Source organism: Oncorhynchus clarkii, unplaced genomic scaffold (genome assembly GCF_045791955.1).
Source record: "Oncorhynchus clarkii lewisi isolate Uvic-CL-2024 unplaced genomic scaffold, UVic_Ocla_1.0 unplaced_contig_6735_pilon_pilon, whole genome shotgun sequence".
NCBI lineage: Eukaryota > Metazoa > Chordata > Actinopteri > Salmoniformes > Salmonidae > Oncorhynchus > Oncorhynchus clarkii.
The window spans coordinates 39,567-66,275 of NW_027258565.1; the positions used below are offsets into that span (position 1 = coordinate 39,567).

Here is a 26,709-nt window from a genome sequence, read left to right on the forward strand (position 1 = left end):
ATTTAACCAGGTAGACCAGATCACCTTTATTTAACCAGGTAGACCAGATCACCTTTATTTAACCAGGTAGACCAGATCACCTTTATTTAACCAGGTAGGCCAGTTCACCTTTATTTAACCAGGTAGACCAGATCACCTTTATTTAACCAGGTAGACCAGATCACCTTTATTTAACCAGGTAGACCAGATCACCTTTATTTAACCAGGTAGACCAGATCACCTTTATTTAACCAGGTAGGCCAGTTCACCTTTATTTAACCAGGTAGGCCAGATCACCTTTATTTAACCAGGTAGGCCAGTTAAGAACAAGTTCTCATTTATAATTGCGTCCTGGCCATGATAAAGCAAAGCAGTTCGACACATACAACAGCACAGAGTTACACATGGAGTAAAACAAACATACAGTCAATAATGCTTTCTGAGTGACTCAAACATTTCCAACAAAATCCCCATGCCATGACAAAAAACATTCCTGAGTTCATAATATATTTTTAATTTTTTTATTTGAGATTCTCCCTGACTCTTTAATTTCTGTGATTGATAGTTCTCAGATTATCTAATTTATAAATGATAAATATTTTTTATTCATACTTTATATCTGATTTTAGTTGTTTAAGTTTACACTGAAAACTTTTTACCATCCCAATAATTAGTCTGCCAAATACTTTACAATGCAGAAAAAAGTCCTGTATGGGCCCTGGTCTAAAGTAGTGCACTATGTAGGGAATAGGGTGCCATAGGACTCTGGTGTAAAGTAGTGCACTATGTAGGGAATAGGGTTACATAGGGCTCTGGTCTAAAGTAGTGCACTATGTAGGGAATAGGGTGCCATAGGACTCTGGTGTAAAGTAGTGCACTATGTAGGGAATAGGGTTCCATATTGCTCTGGTGTACAGTAGTGCACTATATAGGGAATAGGGTGCCATAGGGCTCTGGTCTAAAGTAGTGCACTATATAGGCAATAGGGTACCATAGGGCTCTGGTCTAAAGTAGTGCACTATATAGGGAATAGGGTTCTATAGGGCTCTGGTCTAAAGTAGTGCACTATATAGGGAATAGGGTTCTATAGGGCTCTGGTCTAAAGTAGTGCACTATATAGGAAATAGGGTGCCATAGGACTCTGGTCTAAAGTAGTGCACTATATAGGCAATAGGGTACCATAGGGCTCTGGTCTAAAGTAGTGCACTATATAGGGAATAGGGTTCTATAGGGCTCTGGTCTAAAGTAGTGCACTATATAGGGAATAGGGTTCTATAGGGCTCTGGTCTAAAGTAGTGCACTATATAGGAAATAGGGTGCCATAGGACTCTGGTCTAAAGTATATAAGTTCCCACTATATAGGGAATAGGGTGTAGTTGGGTGACTATATAAGGAAGTGGTATTGACTTTACCGTCCGTCGACGGAGAAGGACTCCATGTGTATCTGATCTTTGGGTAGATTTCTGACAAACTCTGCGTATTTCTGTCCAGGCTCGTACATCTTCGCGTTTTCACACAGGGCCTGGTAGTGGCCGGGGAGAGGCACGGTCTGGGCCTGCTGCAGCTGGAACCAGTTGACTGTCACCTGGAGGGATATACAGTTAGAGAGAGAAAGTAAGTCAATAAGTCACCCCAAACTCTGGTGCTATTCTCATGCTGTGTACCGTCCCATCAATAACTATATCCTATGGCCTACTGTGTAACTCTGTGTTGTTTGTCTGTGTCGTACTGCTTATGCTTTATCATGGCCAGGACGCAATTATAAATGAGAACTTGTTCTCAACTGGCCTACCTGGTTAAATAAAGGTGATCTGGCCTCCCTGGTTAAATAAAGGTGATCTGGCCTCCCTGGTTAAATAAAGGTGATCTGGTCTACCTGGTTAAATAAAGGTGATCTGGTCTACCTGGTTAAATAAAGGTGAACTGGCCTACCTGGTTAAATAAAGGTGATCTGGTCTACCTGGTTAAATAAAGGTGATCTGGTCTACCTGTTTAAATAAAGGTGAACTGGCCTACCTGGTTAAATAAAGGTGATCTGGTCTACCTGTTTAAATAAAGGTGAACTGGCCTACCTGGTTAAATAAAAGGTGAAAAAAAAACTTTTTTTTTTTTTTTTTAACTCACAGCTTTGAGTGTGAGGTCACACTGAGCCAGCAGTTCTCTGATCTGAGTGAGGATGTCTGTCTTGGTGCTGGCCAGCTCTGCCCTCCTGGCTCCTGCATCAGCTACACAGGATCTGTAGTGGTCCCTTGCATCCTCAGCCTGAGAGACAGGGAGGAGAGACAACATTAGAACTCAAGGTTAGAGAAGCAGGAACTGGAGGCTTGTCGGTCACAGAGCTGACTGGGGGAAATATAGTGGGAGTGACCTTGCAAATGGGTCAGATTCACCTACTGCTGTTGGGCCCTTAATCAAGGAACTTAACATAACAGATTTTTCTAAATTGGACAATAAAGCATAGCCTATTGACTGCAGTTAATTGGAAATGATCAGGCCTTCTTCCATACCTTCTGTAGAGCCTCCTCCTCCAGTTTCCTCTTCTTGTCCAGCTGTCTGGGCTGTTCCTCCTGGGAGCGGCTGGCTGACGACTGGGCCTTCTGGTACTCGTCTGTCCTCTGGGTCTGGGCCCACTGGGCCTTACGCAGCGCCGCCTCGGACTCTTGCTGCACGGGAGAGGGGCGATACACACAGGTGAGTGAAGTAACACACACACACACACACACACACACACACACACACACACACACACACACAGGTGAGTGAAGTAACACACACACAGGTGAGTGAAGTAACACACGCACACACACACACAGAGAAAGGCAGAGGGACAGAAGTCTCACAAACCATTTTCTTCTGTTCTCTCTGCCACTGCTCGTTAAGGTCTTTCCTCAGTTTGTCCAGCTCAGTCCTTCTGGACAACAGCGGCTACAGGACGCACAAAGAGGCACAACATAGAGGATTGTGTACATTGCACTTCTTTCACAAATAATTTTAAACCCAAATGAAAAATGTTGCCTTGTCAGAGGTCAGATAACCGTCGATCGCTACATTATTGAGTCTTGAAGGTTTGTTAGTCCTACCTGTAGGAATGTGTTCTAGAGCGTCAGTTCTGCGTCAGTCCTACCTGTAGGAATGTGTTCTAGAGCGTCAGTCCTACCTGTAGGAATGTGTTCTAGAGCGTCAGTCCTACCTGTAGGAATGTGTTCTAGAGTGTCAGTCCTACCTGTACTAGTGTGTTCTAGAGCGTCAGTCCTACCTGTAGGAATGTGTTCCAGAGTGTCAGTCCTACCTGTAGGAATGTGTTCTAGAGCGCCAGTCCTACCTGTAGGAATGTGTTCTAGAGCGTCAGTCCTACCTGTAGGAATGTGTTCTAGAGCGTCAGTCCTACCTGTAGGAATGTGTTCTAGAGTGTCAGTCCTACCTGTACTAGTGTGTTCTAGAGCGTCAGTCCTACCTGTAGGAATGTGTTCTAGAGCGTCAGTCCTACCTGTAGGAATGTGTTCTAGAGTGTCAGTCCTACCTGTAGGAATGTGTTCTAGAGCGTCAGTCCTACCTGTAGGAATGTGTTCTAGAGTGTCAGTCCTACCTGTAGGAATGTGTTCTAGAGTGTCAGTCCTACCTGTAGGAATGTGTTCTAGAGCGTCAGTCCTACCTGTACTAGTGTGTTCTAGAGCGTCAGTCCTACCTGCATGAATTTGTTGGTCTGCAGGGCAGTGGCAGTCTGCAGGAGGAGTTGGCTGTACTCTGTGTCATTCTTAAACGTAGAGATATAGGTCTCCCTGAATGGCATGTAGTCCTGTGGGCCAGACAAACAGACATTAAGAAAAATATAATTAGTCACATTCTCTTCTCGTGTGTTCAAAGAGAGACCGAACACACCGATTCCACGTTTCTCTGTTGCTCATTTAAGAAAAACGAGATTTCAGGGTTTTTTAGGGGATGTGGTTATATGAGGCAGTTACTGATGGGTTTTTCCCCCATGAGACAAATTAGGAACCAAATGAGGGTCACTTCCTCAAAATAGTCAGGATCTCTAAGGGAACTCATGAAAATATTTCATTCATTTTGACAAAGGGTTTTTAGTCGAGCAATTTTACATCTAGCCAAGATGTTTGGTGAAGTATTTCTCAAGAGACAAAATGTGCGACGTGTCGTCTTATTTAAACGATGTCCGACCCACTGCGTTGCTGGACCAGTCTGTCTCACCGTAGAGATAGAGAGCAATGAGTGCAGCTGTTTATCCCGAGCTAGTGGGCATTGCTGAAAAAAAAAATCTAAACCCAACCCTCAAGTAAGTGATGACGAACTCACACAAAAAAAAACTCTGTTTTGGATGAGACTGACTTCATGAACCAAAATTAATCAAATTGAAAATTTTTGTAGTAAATGTCGACACTACAATAAAATGTTTGACTAATATCGATGCACATTTTCTATCAGGACGTTTTCTATCAGTGAAGTTGTCATCAGTTGCACTTTAAGTTTAAGAGGGAGGAGGGTAAGCTATGTTTTAGTCTGTTTAGCTGCAAGCATAGATACACTGAGTGTACAAAACATTAGGAACACCTGCTCTTTCCATGACAGACCACACCAGGTGAATGTAGGTTAAATCCACTTCAAATCAGTGTTTATGAAGGGGAGGAGACGGGTTAGAGAAGGCTTCTTAAGCTTTGAGATAATTGGGACATGGATTGTGTATGTGTGATTGGAGTGGGCCAGCATCCCTGTGGAACGAGTCCATGCCCCGATAAATTGTTCTGAGGGCAAAAAGGGGGTGGGGGGGGGGTGCAACTCAATGTTTGGAAGGTGTTCCTAATGTTTTGTACACCCAGCGTATATCCGTGGTCTGTGCTTGTGTTCAATTATTCTAAAACATATTACCTGTTGACTCGCAAGCATCTTTGCAGATTCTGCCATTTTGGCACAGCTCTTGGCACATTCGATGTCTGGGGGGGGGGAAAGATATAGCAGATAAGTCAGTGGATGTGTTGTTGACAGGGTTCACAAATTTGTAAGCATGTCCATCCACTAAAATGTAGCGTTAAGATTTCCCTTCACTGGAACTAAGGTGCCTAGCCCGAACCATGAAAAACAGCCCCAGACCATTATTCCTCCTCCACCAAACTTTACAGTTGGCACTATGCATTCGGGCAGGCAGTGTTCTCCTGACATCTGCCAAACCAAGATTCTTCCATCGAACTGCCAGATGGTGAAGCGTGATTCATCACTCCAGAGAACATGTTTCCACTGCTCCAGAGTCCAATGGCAGTGAGCTTTACACCACTCCAGTCGACGCTTGGCATAGGTGCATGGTGATCATAGGCTTGTGTGCGGATGCTTGGCCACGGAGACCCATTTCATGAAGCTCCTGACGAATAGTTATTAACTGATGTTGCTTCCAGAGACAGTTTGGAACTCGGTAGTGAGTGTTGTAACCGAGGACAGATGATTTTTACGAGCTACGCACTTCAACACTCAACGGTCCCTTTCTGTGAGCCTGTGTGGTCTACCACTTCACGTCTGAGTCGTTGTTGCTCCTAGACGTTTCCACTTCACAATAACAGTACTTACAGTTGACCGGGGCAGCTCTAGCAGAGCAGAAATTTAACGAACTGACTTGTTGGAAAGGTGGCATCCTATGACGATGCCACGTTAAAAGTCACTGAGCTCTTCAATAAAGGCCATTCTACTGCCAATATTTGTCTATGGAGATCGCATGGCTGTGTGCTCAATTTTATACACCAGTCAGCAACGGGTGTGGCTGAATTAGCCGAATCCACTAATTTGAAGGGGTGTCCACATACTTTTGTATATATAGTGTATGTCCACTAACATGGATGTCTAGCTCAGTTTAAGCAGTTCTGCTTAAACCTCCACAGCGACGTGAGAGACTGATCAACAACTACAGGAAGTGGTTGGTTGGAGTCATTGCAGCTACAGTAAATTCCTCCACAGCGACGTGACAGACTGATCAACAACTACTGGAAGTGTTTGGTTGGAGTCATTGCAGCTACAGTAAATTCCTCCACAGCGACGTGAGAGACTGATCAACAACTACAGGAAGTGTTTGGTTGGAGTCATTGCAGCTACAGTAAATTCCTCCACAGCGACGTGAGAGACTGATCAACAACTACTGGAAGTGTTTGGTTGGAGTCATTGCAGCTACAGTAAATTCCTCCACAGCGACGTGAGAGACTGATCAACAACTACAGGAAGTGTTTGGTTGGAGTCATTGCAGCTACAGTAAATTCCTCCACAGCGACGTGAGAGACTGATCAACAACTACTGGAAGTGTTTGGTTGGAGTCATTGCAGCTACAGTAAATTCCTCCACAGCGACGTGAGAGACTGATCAACAACTACAGGAAGTGGTTGGTTGGAGTCATTGCAGCTACAGTAAATTCCTCCACAGCGACGTGACAGACTGATCAACAACTACAGGAAGTGTTTGGTTGGAGTCATTGCAGCTACAGTAAATTCCTCCACAGCAACGTGACAGACTGATCAACAACTACAGGAAGTGTTTGGTTGGAGTCATTGCAGCTACAGTAAATTCCTCCACAGCGACGTGACAGACTGATCAACAACTACAGGAAGTGTTTGGTTGGAGTCATTGCAGCTACAGTAAATTCCTCCACAGCGACGTGAGAGACTGATCAACAACTACAGGAAGTGGTTGGTTGGAGTCATTGCAGCTACAGTAAATTCCTCCACAGCGACGTGACAGACTGATCAACAACTACTGGAAGTGTTTGGTTGGAGTCATTGCAGCTACAGTAAATTCCTCCACAGCGACGTGAGAGACTGATCAACAACTACAGGAAGTGGTTGGTTGGAGTCATTGCAGCTACAGTAAATTCCTCCACAGCGACGTGAGAGACTGATCAACAACTACAGGAAGTGGTTGGTTGGAGTCATTGCAGCTAAAGGTGGACTGATCAACTACAGGAAGTGACTACAGGAGTCATTGCTGCTAAAAGGTGGACTGATCAACTACATACAGGAAGTGGTTGGTTGGAGTCATTGCTGCTAAAAGGTGGACTGATCAACTACAGGAAGTGGTTGGTTGGAGTCATTGCTGCTAAAGGGTGGACTGATCAACTACAGGAAGTGGTTGGTTGGAGTCATTGCTGCTAAAAGGTGGACTGATCAACTACCTACAGGAAGTGGTTGGTTGGAGTCATTGCTGCTAAAAGGTGGACTGATCAACTACCTACAGGAAGTGGTTGGTTGGAGTCATTGCTGCTAAAAGGTGGACTGATCAACTACAGGAAGTGGTTGGTTGGAGTCATTGCTGCTAAAAGGTGGACTGATCAACTACCTACAGGAAGTGGTTGGTTGGAGTCCTTGCTGCTAAAGGTGGACTGATCAACTACAGGAAGTGGTTGGTTGGAGTCATTGCTGCTAAAAGGTGGACTGATCAACTACCTACAGGAAGTGGTTGGTTGGAGTCCTTGCTGCTAAAGGTGGACTGATCAACTACAGGAAGTGGTTGGTTGGAGTCCTTGCTGCTAAAGGTGGACTGATCAACTACAGGAAGTGGTTGGTTGGAGTCCTTGCTGCTAAAGGTGGACTGATCAACTACAGGAAGTGGTTGGTTGGAGTCCTTGCTGCTAAAGGTGGACTGATCAACTACAGGAAGTGGTTGGTTGGAGTCATTGATGCTAAAAGGTGGCACAACCAGTTACTGAGTGTAAAGGGGACAATAACGTTTTCCACACCGGGGAATTGGGTGTTACTCATAACTTGTTAATTAAATGAATGAAATGAGTATCAGCATTTTGATTGCATTTATTTCATTAGTAGGTTTTGACTGAAGATCTGAGGTAAATACTGATATGAGTTGGGCCTGGGCTATTTTCTAGCCAGGTGTGTATGTGTGAGCCGTGTATGTGTGAGCCGTGTATGTGTGTGTAGGTCATGCGTGTGTGCATGCTTGCAGGTGAATGCATGTGTCTAACTAACCCAGTCCCAGGCGTTTGTCGACCCAGGCCAGCAGATCTTTGGTGTACTTAGACCAGGCCTTGGCATAGAGCAGAGCCGACTCCACCCCGCTGTCGTTCTTCTGCAGCGTCAGGTCAACATCCTCCTCCTCCTCCTCAGATAGCGCCACCTCTGGGCCTGGATATGAAGTACAAGAGGAGCATCTATCATACAGTATCTACTGTTGTTACAGTACATGCTAACCACATGGGGGGGGGGGGGGGGGGGTTCCTAACCACATTGGGGGGGGGTTCCTAACCACATGGGAGGGGTGAGGGGGGGGGGGTTCCTAACCACATTGGGGGGGATGAGGGGGGGGGTTCCTAACCACATTGGGGGGGATGAGGGGGAGGTTCCTAACCACATGGGGGGAGGGGGGGGGGGGGTTCCCTAACCACAGCTTTGGACTAGTAACCGGAAGATTGCAAGTTCAAATCCCCGAGCTGACAAGGTACAAATCTGTCGTTCTGCCCCTGAACAGGCAGTTAACCCACTGTTCCTAGGCAGTCATTGAAAATAAGAATTTGTTCTTAACTGACTTGCCTAAGCTAAGAGAAATGTTGCAGTCTTAAAGCTAATTTCAGCAATGTCTTTTGCTTGACTAAAGTTCAGAGCGGAAAAAATTAAAATAAATACTGAAACCAACGTTGTTATTCTTACGGAAGCAATTTTACTTATGTCGGCAATTTCTGTGATTAGGCTACGTTCCTGTAGATGCTTTTGTTCCAAAACCCTTATTTGGTCAACAATAACGTGCATTAACCTGCAATGAAAGTATCTGCCCTGCTGCCTCTGCCCTCTGCCCTGCTGGCTCTCACTCCCACTCCCCCCTTTTGCACACAAAGTGAAGGGAGAGATGCATTCTGATAAGAGCATTACTGACAGTCGAGCAACAATTCAAAATGTAATTGTGGGAAAGACAAACGTTTTAACTACAGTTTCTGTTTATATATTTATATATATATAAAAAGGAGGTTCTCAGCTTCATTTGAGTATTGTAATTATTTCTCAACTGTTAATATAGAGGAAATAACACCACTTTACAAACAGAGAACGTCATTGAGACGATCCGGCAGAGGAATGGATGCAAAAAAAGTTATTGTTAGATGAATTGCATGGATATCTAGCAACAATATATTTAAACGTTTGCAAACTAGCTAATGTGTTTTGAGTTCCCACTTCCTCGGGTGGTAAATGGTGTTGCATATAACCTAGGACAAAAAAAAAAAAACATGCAAAAATAATCTCTATCGAGACAAAAATACATCTGATTATTCTGGATCCCTACTGTTGACATCAAAATATCCACCATGCATTCCCTGAACATGTAAGAGGAAATAGACAACATGGTTCATGTCTTACTTGGCACTAGAAACATTTAGTCTAGAGCCCTGCCACTAACGGAAAGTCACTGTGCATTAAACAATATTATTGTTGTATTTATCTTATCGAGCAAAATGGGTCAATGTATGGTCGGTCGTATGACTGTTTGTCCAGATCACCTAGCTCTACTAACGATGTGTTACTTTGCTCAAACAAAATTAATACTGCTAAATTAAATTGTTTTGGGATTTTTTTTTTAATTCTCCCTGATGGTCTAGCTTTTATTTTGGTGTTCCTTCTTAAAGATGACATTCTTAACCTCTTGTGCCTAGGGGGCAGTATTTTCATTTTTGGAAAAACAACGTTCCCAAAGTAAACGGGATATTTTGTCGGGACAAGATGCTAGAATATGCATATAATTGACAGCTTAGGATAGAAAACACTCTAAAGTTTCCAAAACTGTAAAAATATTGTCTGTGAGTATAACAGAACTGATATTGCAGGCGAAAGCCTGAGAAAAATCCAATCTGGAAGTGGGCTATCAACCAGATTACTTTTTCTACGTATTCCCCAAGGTGTCTACAGCATTGTGACGTAGTTTTACGCATTTATGTTGGAGAATACCCGTAAGCGGCTACATTGTGTAAATGGTCACCTGATGGCTCTCAGAGTGATTCTCGCGTAAAATACAGAGGTAGCCATTTTTCCAATCGGTCCTACTGAAACACCAATTGTCCCGGTGGATATATTATCGAATAGATATTTGAAAAACACCTTGAGGATTGATTATAAACAACGTTTGCCATGTTTCTGTCGATATTATGGAGCTAATGTGGAATATTTTTTGGCGTTGTCGTGACCGAAATTTCCGGTCGATTTCTCAGCCAATCGTGAAGAACAAACGGAGCTATTTCGCCTACAAAAATAATATTTTTGGAAAAAAGGAACATTGGGCTATCTAACTGGGAGTCTCGTGAGTGAAAACATCCAAAGCTCATCAAAGGTAAACAATTTAATTTTATTGCTTTTCTGATTTTCGTGACCAAGTTACCTGCTGCTAGCTGGACATAATGCTATGCTAGGCTATCGATAAACTTACACAAATGCTTGTCTTGCTTTGGTTGTAAAGCATATTTTGAAAATCTGAGATGACAGGGTGATTAACAAAAGTCTAAGCTGTGTCTCAATATATTTCACTTGTGATTTTCATGAATAGGAATAATTTCTAGTAATATTTATGTCCGTTGCGTTATACTAATTAGTGTCAGTCGATGATTACGCTCCTGGATCCGGGACGGGGTGTCACTAGAGGATAAAATATACAGCGCATTCGGGAAAGTATTCAGATCCCTTGAATTTTTCACATTTTGATACAATTCAAATGTCCCCCCCTCCCTCAATCTACACACAATACGCCATAATGACAAAGCATAAACAAATACCAGATTTACATAAGTATTCAGACACTTTACTATGAGACTTGAAGTTGAGCTCAGGTGCATCCTATTTCCACTGATCATCCTTGAGATGTTTCTACAACTTGGAGTCCACTTGTGGTAAATTCAATTGATTGGACATGATTTGGTTAGACACACACCTGTCTATATAAGGTCCCATAGTTGACACTGCCTGTCAGAGCAAAAACCAAAGCCATGAGGTCTGAAGAATTGTCCATAGAGCTCCAGGATTGACAGGATTGTGTGGAGGCACAGATCTGGGGAAGGGTACCAAAACATTTCTGCAGCATTGAAGGTCCCCAAGAACACAGTGGCCTCCATAATTTTTAAATGGAAGTTTGGAACCACCAAGACTCTTCCTAAACTGAGCAATCGGGGGAGAAGGGCCTTGGTCAAGGAGGTCACCAAGAACCGTTGGTCACTCTGACAGAGCTCCAGAGTCTGTGGAGATGAGAGAACCTTCCAGAAGGACAACCATCTCTGCAGCACCACCAATCAGGCCTTTATGGTAGAGTGGCCAGACGGAAGCCACTCATTAGTAAAAGGCATATGATAGCACACTTGGAGTTTGCCAAAAGTCACCTAAAGGACTCTTAGACCATGAGAAACAAGATTCTCTGGTCTAATGAAACCAACATTCAACTCTTGGTCTGAATGCCAAGCATCACGTCTGGAGTAAACCTGGTACCATCCCTACGGTGAATCGTGGTGGTGGCAGCGTCATGCTGTGGGGATGTTTTTCAGCGCCAGGCTTAGTACGGGGCTCCCGAGTGGTGCACCGGTCTAAGACACTGCATCTCAGTGCAAGAGGCATCACTACAGTCCCTGGTTCGAATCCAGGCTGTATCTCATCTGGCCGTGATTGGGAGACCCATAGGTCGACGCAAGATTGGCCCAAGCTCGTCCAAGTTTGGCCGGGGCAGGCCATCATTGTAAATAATAATTTGTTCTTAACTGACTTACCTAGTTAAATAAAGGTTAAACAAACACTTGTCAGGATCAAGGGAAAGGTAAAGTACAGAAAGATCCTTGATGAAATCCTGAGCGCACTGGAGCAGGTTCTCAGACTGAGGCGAATGTTCACCTTCCAACAGGACAACGACCCTAAGCACACAGCCAAGACAAGTCTCTAAATGTCCTTGAGTGGCCCAGCCAGAGCCTGGACTTAAACCTTAACTGCAGCAACGCTCCCCATCCAACCTGACAGAGCTTGAGAGGATCTGTAGAGAAGAAATGGGAGAAACTCCCAAATACAGGTGTGCCAAGCTTGTAGCAAGACTTGAGACTGTAATCACTGCCAAAGGTGCTTCAACAAAGTACTGAGTAAAGGATCTGAATACATATGATTTTTACATTTTTTTTATTTATAATACATTTGCAAAATTTTTAGAAAAAAAACTGTTTTTACTGTGTCATTATGGGTTATTGACCATGGTTACTGCTCAAAACCTTAGAAAAACCTTGACATAGTGCAGGCTCAGTGAGCACAGCCTTGCCATTGAGAAGGGTAGACACAGGAAAACCTGGCTCCCTGTAGAGGAAAGGCTGTACAACCACGGCACCACAGCAGAACCTGAGATAGAGCTGCATTTCCTGACAAAATGTCAAAAATATAAAACAATTAGAGAGTGTCATTTCCCCAAATGTGAAACCCTCATTCAAGGTTTCAAAGACCTCTTGATGAGAATAGACTTCCCATCCTGTTGGGGGAGGGATAGGCTACCCGTCCTGTTGGGGAGGACGCAGAGAGCTGTGGGTTGGCAGCGCACTACATTGCTGCCTGCCATAAGATGAGGGACAGTGTCTGACAGATCAATCAACCTGCACATGTCCTATATGCTTATTGTTCAATGTATGGCTATTTTGAACCTTGGTTATTGTTGTCCCGTTGACAATTTTGATTATGTTAATATTGTAAATCTCCAAAGAAAGCTTTGGCAATATGTACATTGTTATGTCATTCCAATAAAGCGAACCGAGAGAGCGAGCGAGAGAGAGAGAGAAGGCTGTGCAACCATTGAGACAGAGCTGCATTTCCTTACAAAATGTCAAACGTGCCAAATTTGAGGAAATGAAACTCAAGGTTCTGATGAGGATAGACTACCCATCCTGTTGGGGGAGGACACAGAGAGCTGTGGGTTGGCAGCGCACTACATTGCTGCCTGCCATAAGATGAGGGACAGTGTCTGACAGACCAATCAACCCGCACATGTCTTATATGTTTATTGTTATTGTTCAATGTCTGGTTGTTTTGACCCTTGGTTATTGTTGTCAACGGGACAACAGTAACCGTTTTGATTCTTATTATTTTATTATTGTAAATATCCATAGTGACAATATGTACATGCCAATAAAGCAAACGAGAGAAACACTGGTTGTAAAAAGAAGAAGTGATGAACAACTCTATTCAATCAGAATAGAAAAAAAAAAGCTAACTTTAAGTTGACAAATTAAGTTGACTCTCGCTAGCTACACAACAAAAACCTAGCCAGCAGGCTAACAAGCTAGCCAGAAAAGTTTAGCTAGAACAAACCTTGCAAGGGGGAGTTAATACAACTACATCAAACGACCAAACTGAGTGAGTCAACCACAAAAGGAGCAAGGACTCTAACTTTAAACATATATTCAGTTTTTTTTTTAGCTAAATTACAGCTAACTAGGTAGCAACAGCTGAAGACAAATAAAACTGGTTGCCATGGCAGCGGGACAGCGGAGCAGCAGCAGTAGTAGCAGAGCCCACAGGCACCATGTCCCCCCCTCAGAGGACAAAATGTCCCCCCCCCCACCTTCCAGAGGACAAAAATGACACAACGGGGAAAGCTTTTAAAACAGAAACCACTAAAGCAAGAGGCCAGAAACTCTTTTTGTAGACCTACACAAAAAACTGTGATATGAGTAATCTCATCTTTCTCACTGACCAGCCAAACGCATGGCGCTCAGCAGTCTGTAATGGGTGGAAGCTGAAAGTCAGACAGCCCCCTGACAGCACCATGATAACAATAAACCTCTACAAGACCGGGACTGTCATGGTGCATGGTAACATTAGGCTGTTTGAAACAGACTTTCAGACCATTAAGGAGAGAACGTGGGGAAAGAAGGACACCACCAGTGACATGCCCTCTCAGCAGCACCACCCTCATCCCTACTCTCACCACCATAGTGGAGGACATGCCCCAGGAGGAGAACGACCCCCTCAGTGCAGAGCAGGCTCAGGCCCTCCTCACCACCATGGCTGCTATGAGGGATGAGTTCACCAGACTGGAGGGGGAGGTGGCCCTCCTCACCACCATGGCTGCCATGAGGAATGAGTTCACCAAACTGGAGGGGGAGGTGGTCCTGCTCAGGGAGAGTGTGAGCAAACAGACACCAGACGACCACACCTTAGAGGAGCTCCTAACCAAGGTGAGGACAGAGCAGGACAGCAGCCTTGCAACACAGCTGAAAGAGGTTCAGCAAGAGAGAGACGGACTCAAGAGAGAGCTGGCTGACTGCAGAAGAGAAAGAGGACAGAGGACAGGTTGCAGGAGAGAAAGAGGACAGAGGACAGGCTGCAGGAGAGAAAGAGGACAGAGGACAGGCTGCAGGAGAGAAAGAGAACAGAGGACAGGCTGCAGGAGAGACAGAGAACAGAGGACAGGCTGCAGGAGAGACAGAGAACAGAGGACAGGATGCAGGAGCAGCTAGAGCTCCAACACCCACCAGCCCCCCCTCTGCCCCCTCCAGTCCAGAAGAAACAGACCAGCCACACCCCAGCTCCAACACCCACCAGCCCCCACTCCACCCCCTCCATACCAGAAGAAACACTGGCTGACATCATCCTGTTGATGGACTCAAATGGGAAGTTTGTTCAGGAGAATAAACTTTTCCCTAGACACAAAAGGTGAAAGGTGTGGTGCCCAACAACGCAGAGTGCCATGGTGTTGCTTGATAAGGCCTATCTCGGGTCGCCAAGCCACATAATAATACACACCGGAAGCAACGACCTGCGTGCTCAGCAGGAGAGGGTGACGACTTCACTTCGGGGAGTGATTGAGAAGGCCTCCGCAATCTTCCCCAACTCAAGGATCATGGTGTCAAACCTTCTTCAGAGGAAGGACTTCCACCCTGCTACAATCCAAAGAATAAAAACACCAGCCTCTCCGGGGACCGTGCCCTGCGACCCAATATCCCACTCTCGATAGGGGTTGTCTCTATGACAATGTTCACCTGTACAGGGAGACAGTCCCCAATCCTTGCCAAGACTGTCAAGGACGTAGCTTTAAAACAGCAGCCAGACCTCTCTACCCAGGAACAGCGGAGCAATCTCCACTCCCCCAAGATCACAAAGACAACAGCCCGGACCACAGCCCAGCAGGCTGTAAGAGAGGAACTGGCCCAGCACCCACCAATGAAATGAGTGACAAACAGTCTACTATGCTCACATGTGATAGGCCGAGGGTCACGGACGCTCACATGTGATAGGCCGAGGGTCACGGACGCTCACATGTGATGGGGCGGCAGCGTAGCCTAGTGGTTAGAGCGTTGGACTAGTAACCGGAAGGTTGCGAGTTCAAACCCCCGAGCTGACAAGGTACAAATCTGTCGTTCTGCCCCTGAACAGGCAGTTAACCCACTGTTCCCAGGCCGTCATTGAAAATAAGAATGTGTTCTTAACTGACTTGCCTGGTTAAATAAAGGTAAAATAAAAAAAAAAATAAAAAATAGGCCGAGGGTCACGGACGCTCACATGTGATAGGCCCAGGGTCACGGACGCTCACATGTGATAGGCCCAGGGTCACGGACGCTCACATGTGATAGGCCCAGGGTCACAGACGCTCACATGTGATAGGCCCAGGGTCACGGACGCTCACATGTGATAGGCCCGGGGTCACGGACGCTCACATGTGATAGGCCCAGGGTCACGGATGCTCACATGTGATAGGCCCAGGGTCACGGATGCTCACATGTGATAGGCCGAGGGTCACGGATGCTCACATGTGATAGGCCGAGGATCACGGATGCTCACATGTGATAGGCCGAGGGTCACGGATGCTCACATGTGATAGGCCGAGGGTCACGGATGCTCACATGTGATAGGCCGAGGGTCACGGTAAGATGAGCACAACAGCTCCACCATCCTCACACGACATCCACCCAAGTGACATGACACAAATACAATCTTAAATTATAAACAAATCACATTTGCATAATAAGCGTTAACGTTAATTTAAAAATCCTATTTTAATAGTTCTTGTTGGATTGTCTCATTTTGAAGGTAAAACAGAGAGAAAAACAGTTCTGAAATATTTTTACGTTGCGTGGAATTTACAAGGATTGGAGTCCTTTGCTTCTGGGCTAAAGAGCAGAAACCCAGACTTCCTGAAAGAAATTGCTGATGTTGATATTGTAGTACTACAGGAAACATGGTGCAGAGGTGATGTTTCCACTGGCTGGCCACTAGGTCATAGGGAGATAATCATACCATCCACTAAATTAAAATGAATCACACAGGGCAGAGACTCAGGACAGGGCAGAGACTCAGGACAGGGCAGAGACTCAGGACAGGGCAGAGACTCAGGGGGAATGATAACATGGTATAAATCTGAACTAAATCATTCAATCGAATTGATCAAAAACAGGAGAATTCTTTATCTGGTTAACAGTCATGGGGATAAACACCTATCGGGAAGCAACAACCTTTCCCTCCTCACATATCCTCCTCAGAAACAACTATGACAAAGTGAAAAAAAAAAAAGCACTGTAGGGACACCTACAGCTCTGTGGAACACTGGGTCTGTACATAGTCAATGGTAGGCTGAGAGGGGACTCTTTTGGTCGGTACACCTACAGCTCTGTGGAACACTGGGTCTGTACATAGTCAATGGTAGGCTGAGAGGGGACTCTTTTGGTCGGTACACCTACAGCTCTGTGGAACACTGGGTCTGTACATAGTCAATGGTAGGCTGAGAGGGGACTCTTTTGGTAGGGACACCTACAGCTCTGTGGAACACTGGGTCTGTACATAGTCAATGGTAGGCTGAGAGGGGACTCTTTTGGTAGGTACACCTACAGCTCTGTGGAACACTGGGTCTGTACATAGTCAATGGTAGGCTGAGAGGGGACTCTTTTGGTCGGTACACCTACAGCTCTGTGGAACACTGGGTCTGTACATAGTCAATGGTAGGCTGAGAGGGGACTCTTTTGGTCGGTACACCTACAGCTCTGTGGAACACTGGGTCTGTACATAGTCAATGGTAGGCTGAGAGGGGACTCTTTTGGTCGGTACACCTACAGCTCTGTGGAACACTGGGTCTGTACATAGTCAATGGTAGGCTGAGAGGGGACTCTTTTGGTCGGTACACCTACAGCTCTGTGGAACACTGGGTCTGTACATAGTCAATGGTAGGCTGAGAGGGGACTCTTTTGGTCGGTACACCTACAGCTCTGTGGAACACTGGGTCTGCACATAGTCAATGGTAGGCTGAGAGGGGACTCTTTTGGTCGGTACACCTACAGCTCTGTGGAACACTGGGTCTGTACATAGTCAATGGTAGGCTGAGAGGGGACTCTTTTGGTCGGTACACCTACAGCTCTGTGGAACACTGGGTCTGTACATAGTCAATGGTAGGCTGAGAGGGGACTCTTTTGGTAGGGACACCTACAGCTCTGTGGAACACTGGGTCTGTACATAGTCAATGGTAGGCTGAGAGGGGACTCTTTTGGTAGGTACACCTACAGCTCTGTGGAACACTGGGTCTGTACATAGTCAATGGTAGGCTGAGAGGGGACTCTTTTGGTCGGTACACCTACAGCTCTGTGGAACACTGGGTCTGTACATAGTCAATGGTAGGCTGAGAGGGGACTCTTTTGGTCGGTACACCTACAGCTCTGTGGAACACTGGGTCTGTACATAGTCAATGGTAGGCTGAGAGGGGACTCTTTTGGTCGGTACACCTACAGCTCTGTGGAACACTGGGTCTGTACATAGTCAATGGTAGGCTGAGAGGGGACTCTTTTGGTCGGTACACCTACAGCTCTGTGGAACACTGGGTCTGTACATAGTCAATGGTAGGCTGAGAGGGGACTCTTTTGGTAGGGACACCTACAGCTCTGTGGAACACTGGGTCTGTACATAGTCAATGGTAGGCTGAGAGGGGACTCTTTTGGTCGGTACACCTACAGCTCTGTGGAACACTGGGTCTGTACATAGTCAATGGTAGGCTGAGAGGGGACTCTTTTGGTAGGGACACCTACAGCTCTGTGGAACACTGGGTCTGTACATAGTCAATGGTAGGCTGAGAGGGGACTCTTTTGGTCGGTACACCTACAGCTCTGTGGAACACTGGGTCTGTACATAGTCAATGGTAGGCTGAGAGGGGACTCTTTTGGAAGGTACAACCTACAGCTCATCCCTTGGCAGCAGCACTGAAGACTACTTCCTCACCGACCTAAACCCAGAGTCTCTCAGATCCTTCACAGTCAGCCCACTAACACCTCTCTCAGACCACAGTAAAAAAATCACAGTCTCTGAGAAAAGCAGAACCCAACCATGAAGCATCGCAGCCCAATAAATTACATGGTTCTAAAACAGTCCTACAGATACAGACATCTACCAAAAAACTATTATTAGCCAATACAATCTTTCCTGGACAACGTTTTATAGTCTTAAAACCTGTTGAATCTCGGGGGCACTAGTTTTTTTTGTCCGTTGCGTTACGCTAAGTACTGTAGTTGATGACAACGCTCCCGGATCCGGGAGGGGTAATTACAAGAATTAACATTCTGCTGCAACAATGAAGGTGTAAACTTGGTCGTTTGGAACAGACATATATGACAAATTAGCCTCCTTGGCTAATCTAAAAGAAACATAAGAGGAACACCCCCACCCCCCCCTTCCCCCCCCCAAAAAAATACATCTAATCAAAACCTGACAAAGAAAATATGCACCTTCAATACGGGGAAACACTGAAGCAATACAAACACACCTTAAGAACAAAAAAAGGAACAGCACATTGGAAATCAGCTGGATGGAATTGAGGAATCGATAAGAGTCAAACCACTTCTGGGAGAATTGGAATAAATGAAACAAACCTCATCATGAGGAATTGTCTCTCCAGGATGGGGATATGTGGAGAAATCACTTAGCAAACCTCTACAGCGATATAACAAAGAGCCCAGAACAAAAAGATATACAAGACAAATGACAAATCCTTGAATCAGCAGTCAAAGACTATCAGAATCCTGTGGATACCCCAATTACAGAAGAAGAATTATGGGGAAAACTATGCACTCTCCCACCCAAAAAGGCCTGTGGTGCTGATTGTATTTTACATGAAATGATCAAATATACACACCACAAATTAAAAATTGGCAAAACTTAAACTCCTCAACGTTATCCTCAATGCAGGTATTTTCCCCGATATTTGGAACCAAGGATTGATCACACCAATCAATAAAAAAAACAGAGACAAATTTGACTCAAATAATTAGAGGAATTTGTGTTAAAAGCAACTTGGGGGGAAATGATCTGCAGTATCATAAAATAGCAGACTACATCATTTCCTTGATGAACACAACCTTCTGAGCAGAAGATTGGATTTAAAAACTATTACTGTACAACTGACCACATTCCCACCCTCCAATTGACAAAGAGGTTCACCAAAACCAAAAGGTACAATCAACTCGTGTTTTGTAAACTTCAAGAAATAATTTGATTCAATTTGGCACAAAGGTCTTTTTTATAGACTAATAGAAAGTGGTATTGGAGGGAAAATGTGATGTTATTAAAATACACTAAAAATATAATGTTAAAATTTGCAACAAGCAAAACAGAGTAGGTGTGATGGTTTCTAAACCCCCTGCTACGGTGATTTTCAATGTGAAATAATCTATAGTGGATCTGCTCAAGTCCAACACTGTTTAACGTCCACATTAATGAACTGGCAAAAACATTAGAAGGATCGGCAGCACCTGGTCTCACCCTAAACAACACTGATATCAAGTGTCTGCTGTACGCAGATGACCTGGTGCTGCTGTCTCCCACTAAGGAGCGTCTGCTGTAGACAGATGACCTGGTGCTGCTGTCTCCCACTAAGGAGGGTCTGCTGTCTCCCACTAAGGAGGGTCTGCTGTCTCCCACTAAGGAGGGTCTGTTGTAGACAGATGACCTGGTGCTGCTGTCTCCCACTAAGGAGGGTCTGCTGTCTCCCACTAAGGAGGGTCTGCTGTATCCCACTAAGGAGGGTCTGCTGTCTCCCACTAAGGAGGGTCTGCTGTCTCCCACTAAGGAGGGTCTGCTGTCTCCCACTAAGGAGGGTCTGTTGTAGACAGATGACCTGGTGCTGCTGTCTCCCACTAAGGAGGGTCTGCTGTCTCCCACTAAGGAGGGTCTGTTGTAGACAGATGACCTGGTGCTGCTGTCTCCCACTAAGGAGGGTCTGCTGTCTCCCACTAAGGAGGGTCTGCTGTCTCCCACTAAGGAGGGTCTGCTGTCTCCCACTAAGGAGGGTCTGCTGTAGACAGATGACCTGGTGCTGCTGTCTCCCACTAAGGAGGGTCTGCTGTCTCCCACTAAGGAGGGTCTGCTGTCTCCCACTAAGGAGGGTCTGCTGTCTCCCACTAAGGAGCGTCTGCTGTAGACAGATGACCTGATGCTGCTGTCTCCCACTAAGGAGGGTCTGCTGTAGACAGATGACCTGGTGCTGCTGTCTCCCACTAAGGAGGGTCTGCTGTCTCCCACTAAGGAGGGTATGTTGTAGACAGATGACCTGGTGCTGCTGTCTCCCACTAAGGAGGGTCTGTTGTAGACAGATGACCTGGTGCTGCTGTCTCCCACTAAGGAGGGTCTGCTGTCTCCCACTAAGGAGAGTCTGCTGTCTCCCACTAAGGAGGGTCTGTTGTAGACAGATGACCTGGTGCTGCTGTCTCCCACTAAGGAGGGTCTGCTGTCTCCCACTAAGGAGGGTCTGTTGTAGACAGATGACCTGGTGCTGCTGTCTCCCACTAAGGAGGAGGTACAGCAGCACCTAGATCATCTGTACAGGTTCTGTCAGACCTGGGCTCTGAGCGTTAACCACAAGTTCTGTCAGACCTGGGTTCTGACCGTTAACCACAGGTTCTGTCAGACCTGGTCTCTGACCGTTAACCACAGGTTCTGTCAGACCTGGTCTCTGACCGTTAACCACAGGTTCTGTCAGACCTGGGCTCTGACCGTTAACCACAGGTTCTGTCAGACCTGGGCTCTGACCGTTAACCACAGGTTCTGTCAGACCTGGGCTCTGAGCGTTAACCACAGGTTCTGTCAGACCTGGGCTCTGACCGTTAACCACAGGTTCTGTCAGACCTGGGCTCTGACCGTTAACCACAGGTTCTGTCAGACCTGGGCTCTGACCGTTAACCACAGGTTCTGTCAGACCTGGTCTCTGACCGTTAACCACAGGTTCTGTCAGACCTGGGTTCTGACCGTTAACCACAGGTTCTGTCAGACCTGGGCTCTGACCGTTAACCACAGGTTCTGTCAGACCTGGACTCTGACCGTTAACCACAGGTTCTGTCAGACCTGGACTCTGACCGTTAACCACAGGTTCTGTCAGACCTGGGCTCTGACCGTTAACCACAGGTTCTGTCAGACCTGGACTCTGACTGTTAACCACAGGTTCTGTCAGACCTGGGCTCTGACCGTTAACCACAGGTTCTGTCAGACCTGGACTCTGACTGTTAACCACAGGTTCTGTCAGACCTGGGCTCTGACCGTTAACCACAGGTTCTGTCAGACCTGGGCTCTGAGCGTTAACCACAGGTTCTGTCAGACCTGGTCTCTGACCGTTAACCACAGGTTCTGTCAGACCTGGTCTCTGACCGTTAACCACAGGTTCTGTCAGACCTGGTCTCTGACCGTTAACCACAGGTTCTGTCAGACCTGGGCTCTGACCGTTAACCACAGGTTCTGTCAGACCTGGTCTCTGACCGTTAACCACAGGTTCTGTCAGACCTGGGCTCTGACCGTTAACCACAGGTTCTATTAGGACACCGATCTATTAGAACACACTAAAAACAGCAAGTATCTAGGACTAAATATCAGCAACACAGGTAGCTTTCACATGGCTGTGAACGAGCTGAGAGACAAACCAAGAAGAGCATCCTATGCCATTAAAAGGAACATAAAAAATCTCATAGTCTACTACTATTGCTTTAATGTTTTATTATTCTCAGTAATATTGTTGTTGTAGTTGTTGTTAATGGTAATCTCATTTCCACTGCTAGTAGTATTGCTGTTGGTCCCAGCGTTTTTGTTAAATGTATACTTAGTCATTTAAACTTGCCATGTCAAAGTCTATTGAATTGAGAAACAAGAAAATGGAGGGAGCGAGAGAAACGAGATAGAGAGGGGGGGGGGAACAAAGACAGAAACCTCACTTGCTTTGGAAATGTTAACATATGTTTCCCATGCCAACAAAGCCCTTGAATTGAAACAAGAGAGAGAGAGAGACACACACACAGAGAGAGACAGAGAGAGAGAGAGAGAGAGAGAGAGAGAGAGAGAGAGAGAGAGACACACACACAGAGAGAGACAGAGAGAGAGAGAGAGAGAGAGAGAGAGAGAGAGACAGAGAGACAGAGAGAGAGACACACACACAGAGAGAGACAGAGAGAGAGAGAGAGAGAGAGAGAGAGAGAGAAGAGACAGAGCGAGAGAGAGAGAGACAGAGAGAGAGAGAGAGAGAGAGAGAGAGAGAGAAGAGACAGAGAGAGAGAGAGACAGAGAGAGAGAGAGAGAGAGAGAGAGAGAGAGAGAGAGAGAGAGAGAGAGAAGAGACAGAGAGAGAGAGAGACAGAGAGAGAGAGAGAGAGAGAGAGAGAAGAGACAGAGAGAGAGAGAGACAGAGAGAGCGAGAGAGAGAGAGAGAGAGAGAGAGAGAGAGCGAGAGAGAGAGAGAGAGAGACAGAGCGAGAGAGAGAGAGAGAGTGAGAGAGAGAGAGAAGAGACAGAGCGAGAGAGAGAGAGAGAGCGAGAGAGAGAGAGAGAGAGAAGAGACAGAGAGAGAGAGAGAGAGAGAGAGAGAGAGAGAGAGAGAGAGAGAAGAGACAGAGCGAGAGAGAGAGAGAGAGAGAGAGAGAGAGAGAGAGAGAGAAGAGACAGAGCGAGAGAGAGAGAGAGAGAGAGAGAGAGAGAGAGAGAAGAGACAGAGCGAGAGAGAGAGAGAGAGAGAGAGAGAGAGACAGAGAGAGAGAGAAGAGAGCGAGAGAGAGAGAGAGAGAGAGAAGAGACAGAGCGAGAGAGAGAGAGAGAGAGAGAGAGAGAGAGAGAGAGAGAGAGAGAGAAGAGACAGAGCGAGAGAGAGAGAGAGAGAGAGAGAGAGAGAGAGACAGAGAGAGAGAGAAGAGAGCGAGAGAGAGAGAGAGAGAGGAAACAAAAGAAGAAAAAAAAAGAGAAGGAAAAAGGAGAAAGAGAAGAAATAACTAAAATGAGACTCTTACCCACTAGGTCATTCTTCCACCCAGTATCCTTCTCTGGAACACATCTCCCAGAATCCACAGAGAGATTCTCAGAAGACTAGAAATAACACAACATGGAGAAATGTCTTTAATACAGTTGTCTGCATTTTGTCGTTTTGGAACTGTTTTGAAAAAAAAAAAGACATTTGATCACAAAACGTTCTGTAAAACGAACATTCAACTCAATTCAACAGGGTTTAGACTACATTTAGGATAGTTCACAGAGTCAGTGTCTGATGGCATACCCTGCTTCTCCTGGTCGGTGGGATCCCCAACCCTGATTGGCTGTCCACATCTCCCATAAGAAAGTCAGACACTCTGAAGAGGAAGTCAGAAAGAAGACGGAGTCAGCATTTATCAAGTGAGCAAGACTAGCAGAGCTAAGTATCCGAAACTAGAGGTTTAAACATAGGCCTATTTATTCAGATCAACGATAACAAAGACAAAATTAGCAATACTGAGAAAAATTAAGTGTTCCAAGACTAAGATGTTAAAACATGCTTATTCAATCAAATTACAAAAAAAGACAAGTGTGCAAGGCTAGAGGATGAAGACAAGTGTGCAAGGCTAGAGGATGAAGACAAGTGTGCAAGGCTAGAGGATAAAGACAAGTGTGCAAGGCTAGAGGATAAAGACAAGTGTGCAAGGCTAGAGGATGAAGACAAGTGTGCAAGGCTAGAGGTTAAAGACAAGTGTGCAAGGCTAGAGGATGAAGACAAGTGTGCAAGGCTAGAGGATGAAGACAAGTGTGCAAGGCTAGAGGATGAAGACAAGTGTGCAAGGCTAGAGGATGAAGACAAGTGTGCAAGGCTAGAGGATGAAGACAAGTGTGCAAGGCTAGAGGATGAAGACAAGTGTGCAAGGCTAGAGGATGAAGACAAGTGTGCAAGGCTAGAGGATAAAGACAAGTGTGCAAGGCTAGAGGATGAAGACAAGTGTGCAAGGCTAGAGGATGAAGACAAGTGTGCAAGGCTAGAGGATGAAGACAAGTGTGCAAGGCTAGAGGATGAAGACAAGTGTGCAAGGCTAGAGGATGAAGACAAGTGTGCAAGGCTAGAGGATGAAGCCAAGTGTGCAAGGCTAGAGGATGAAGACAAGTGTGCAAGGCTAGAGGATGAAGACAAGTGTGCAAGGCTAGAGGATGAAGACAAGTGTGCAAGGCTAGAGGATGAAGACAAGTGTGCAAGGCTAGAGGATGAAGACAAGTGTGCAAGGCTAGAGGTTAAAGACAAGTGTGCAAGGCTAGAGGATGAAGACAAGTGTGCAAGGCTAGAGGATGAAGCCAAGTGTGCAAGGCTAGAGGATGAAGACAAGTGTGCAAGGCTAGAGGATGAAGACAAGTGTGCAAGGCTAGAGGATGAAGACAAGTGTGCAAGGCTAGAGGATGAAGACAAGTGTGCAAGGCTAGAGGATGAAGACAAGTGTGCAAGGCTAGAGGATGAAGACAAGTGTGCAAGGCTAGAGGATGAAGACAAGTGTGCAAGGCTAGAGGATGAAGACAAGTGTGCAAGGCTAGAGGATGAAGACAAGTGTGCAAGGCTAGAGGATGAAGACAAGTGTGCAAGGCTAGAGGATGAAGACAAGTGTGCAAGGCTAGAGGATAAAGCAGAGTGTGCAAGGCTAGAGGATGAAGACAAGTGTGCAAGGCTAGAGGATGAAGACAAGTGTGCAAGGCTAGAGGATAACGCCAAGTGTGCAAGGCTAGAGGATGAAGACAAGTGTCCAAGGCTAGAGGATGAAGACAAGTGTGCAAGGCTAGAGGATGAAGACAAGTGTGCAAGGCTAGAGGATGAAGACAAGTGTGCAAGGCTAGAGGATGAAGACAAGTGTCCAAGGCTAGAGGATGAAGACAAGTGTGCAAGGCTAGAGGATGAAGACAAGTGTGCAAGGCTAGAGGATGAAGACAAGTGTGCAAGGCTAGAGGATAAAGACAAGTGTGCAAGGCTAGAGGATAAAGACAAGTGTGCAAGGCTAGAGGATGAAGACAAGTGTGCAAGGCTAGAGGATGAAGACAAGTGTGCAAGGCTAGAGGATAAAGACAAGTGTGCAAGGCTAGAGGATAAAGACAAGTGTGCAAGGCTAGAGGATGAAGACAAGTGTGCAAGGCTAGAGGATAAAGACAAGTGTGCAAGGCTAGAGGATAAAGACAAGTGTGCAAGGCTAGAGGATAAAGACAAGTGTGCAAGGCTAGAGGATAAAGACAAGTGTGCAAGGCTAGAGGATAAAGACAAGTGTGCAAGGCTAGAGGATAAAGCAGAGTGTGCAAGGCTAGAGGATGAAGACAAGTGTGCAAGGCTAGAGGATGAAGACAAGTGTGCAAGGCTAGAGGATGAAGACAAGTGTGCAAGGCTAGAGGATAAAGCAGAGTGTGCAAGGCTAGAGGATGAAGACAAGTGTGCAAGGCTAGAGGATGAAGACAAGTGTGCAAGGCTAGAGGATAAAGACAAGTGTGCAAGGCTAGAGGATAACGCCAAGTGTGCAAGGCTAGAGGATGAAGACAAGTGTGCAAGGCTAGAGGATGAAGACAAGTGTGCAAGGCTAGAGGATGAAGACAAGTGTGCAAGGCTAGAGGATAAAGCCAAGTGTGCAAGGCTAGAGGTTAAAGACAAGTGTGCAAGGCTAGAGGATGAAGACAAGTGTGCAAGGCTAGAGGATGAAGACAAGTGTGCAAGGCTAGAGGTTGAAGACAAGTGTGCAAGGCTAGAGGATGAAGACAAGTGTGCAAGGCTAGAGGTTAAAGACAAGTGTGCAAGGCTAGAGGATAAAGACAAGTGTGCAAGGCTAGAGGATGAAGACAAGTGTGCAAGGCTAGAGGTTAAAGACAAGTGTGCAAGGCTAGAGGATAAAGACAAGTGTGCAAGGCTAGAGGATAAAGCAGAGTGTGCAAGGCTAGAGGATAACACCAAGTGTGCAAGGCTAGAGGATAAAGCCAAGTGTGCAAGGCTAGAGGATAACGCCAAGTGTGCAAGGCTAGAGGATGAAGACAAGTGTGCAAGGCTAGAGGATGAAGACAAGTGTGCAAGGCTAGAGGTTAAAGACAAGTGTGCAAGGCTAGAGGATGAAGACAAGTGTGCAAGGCTAGAGGTTAAAGACAAGTGTGCAAGGCTAGAGGATAAAGACAAGTGTGCAAGGCTAGAGGATGAAGACAAGTGTGCAAGGCTAGAGGTTAAAGACAAGTGTGCAAGGCTAGAGGATAAAGACAAGTGTGCAAGGCTAGAGGATAAAGCAGAGTGTGCAAGGCTAGAGGATAACACCAAGTGTGCAAGGCTAGAGGATAAAGCCAAGTGTGCAAGGCTAGAGGATAACGCCAAGTGTGCAAGGCTAGAGGATAACGCCAAGTGTGCAAGGCTAGAGGATAAAGACAAGTGTGCAAGGCTAGAGGATAACACCAAGTGTGCAAGGCTAGAGGATAAAGACACGTGTGCAAGGCTAGAGGATAACACCAAGTGTGCAAGGCTAGAGGATAACGCCAAGTGTGCAAGGCTAGAGGATGA

General features: G+C 45.9%; 1 protein-coding gene across 2 annotated transcripts in view; it reads right to left on the bottom strand.

The window, feature by feature from the left end:
- The window catches only part of LOC139397354 (rho GTPase-activating protein 29-like), a gene marked incomplete at its 5' end in the record, with an annotated part of 42,535 nt that extends 19,007 nt beyond the window's left edge, over window positions 1–23,528 (bottom strand). For both annotated transcript variants that reach the window (XM_071144113.1, XM_071144112.1), the window contains 9 exon segments: window positions 1,392–1,564; window positions 2,104–2,241; window positions 2,487–2,642; window positions 2,824–2,904; window positions 3,665–3,775; window positions 4,861–4,925; window positions 7,944–8,099; window positions 23,198–23,273; window positions 23,461–23,528. In XM_071144113.1, the coding sequence (XP_071000214.1) occupies window positions 1,392–1,564; window positions 2,104–2,241; window positions 2,487–2,642; window positions 2,824–2,904; window positions 3,665–3,775; window positions 4,861–4,925; window positions 7,944–8,099; window positions 23,198–23,273; window positions 23,461–23,517 (1,013 nt within the window).
- Window positions 23,529–26,709: the final 3,181 nt, after the last annotated feature.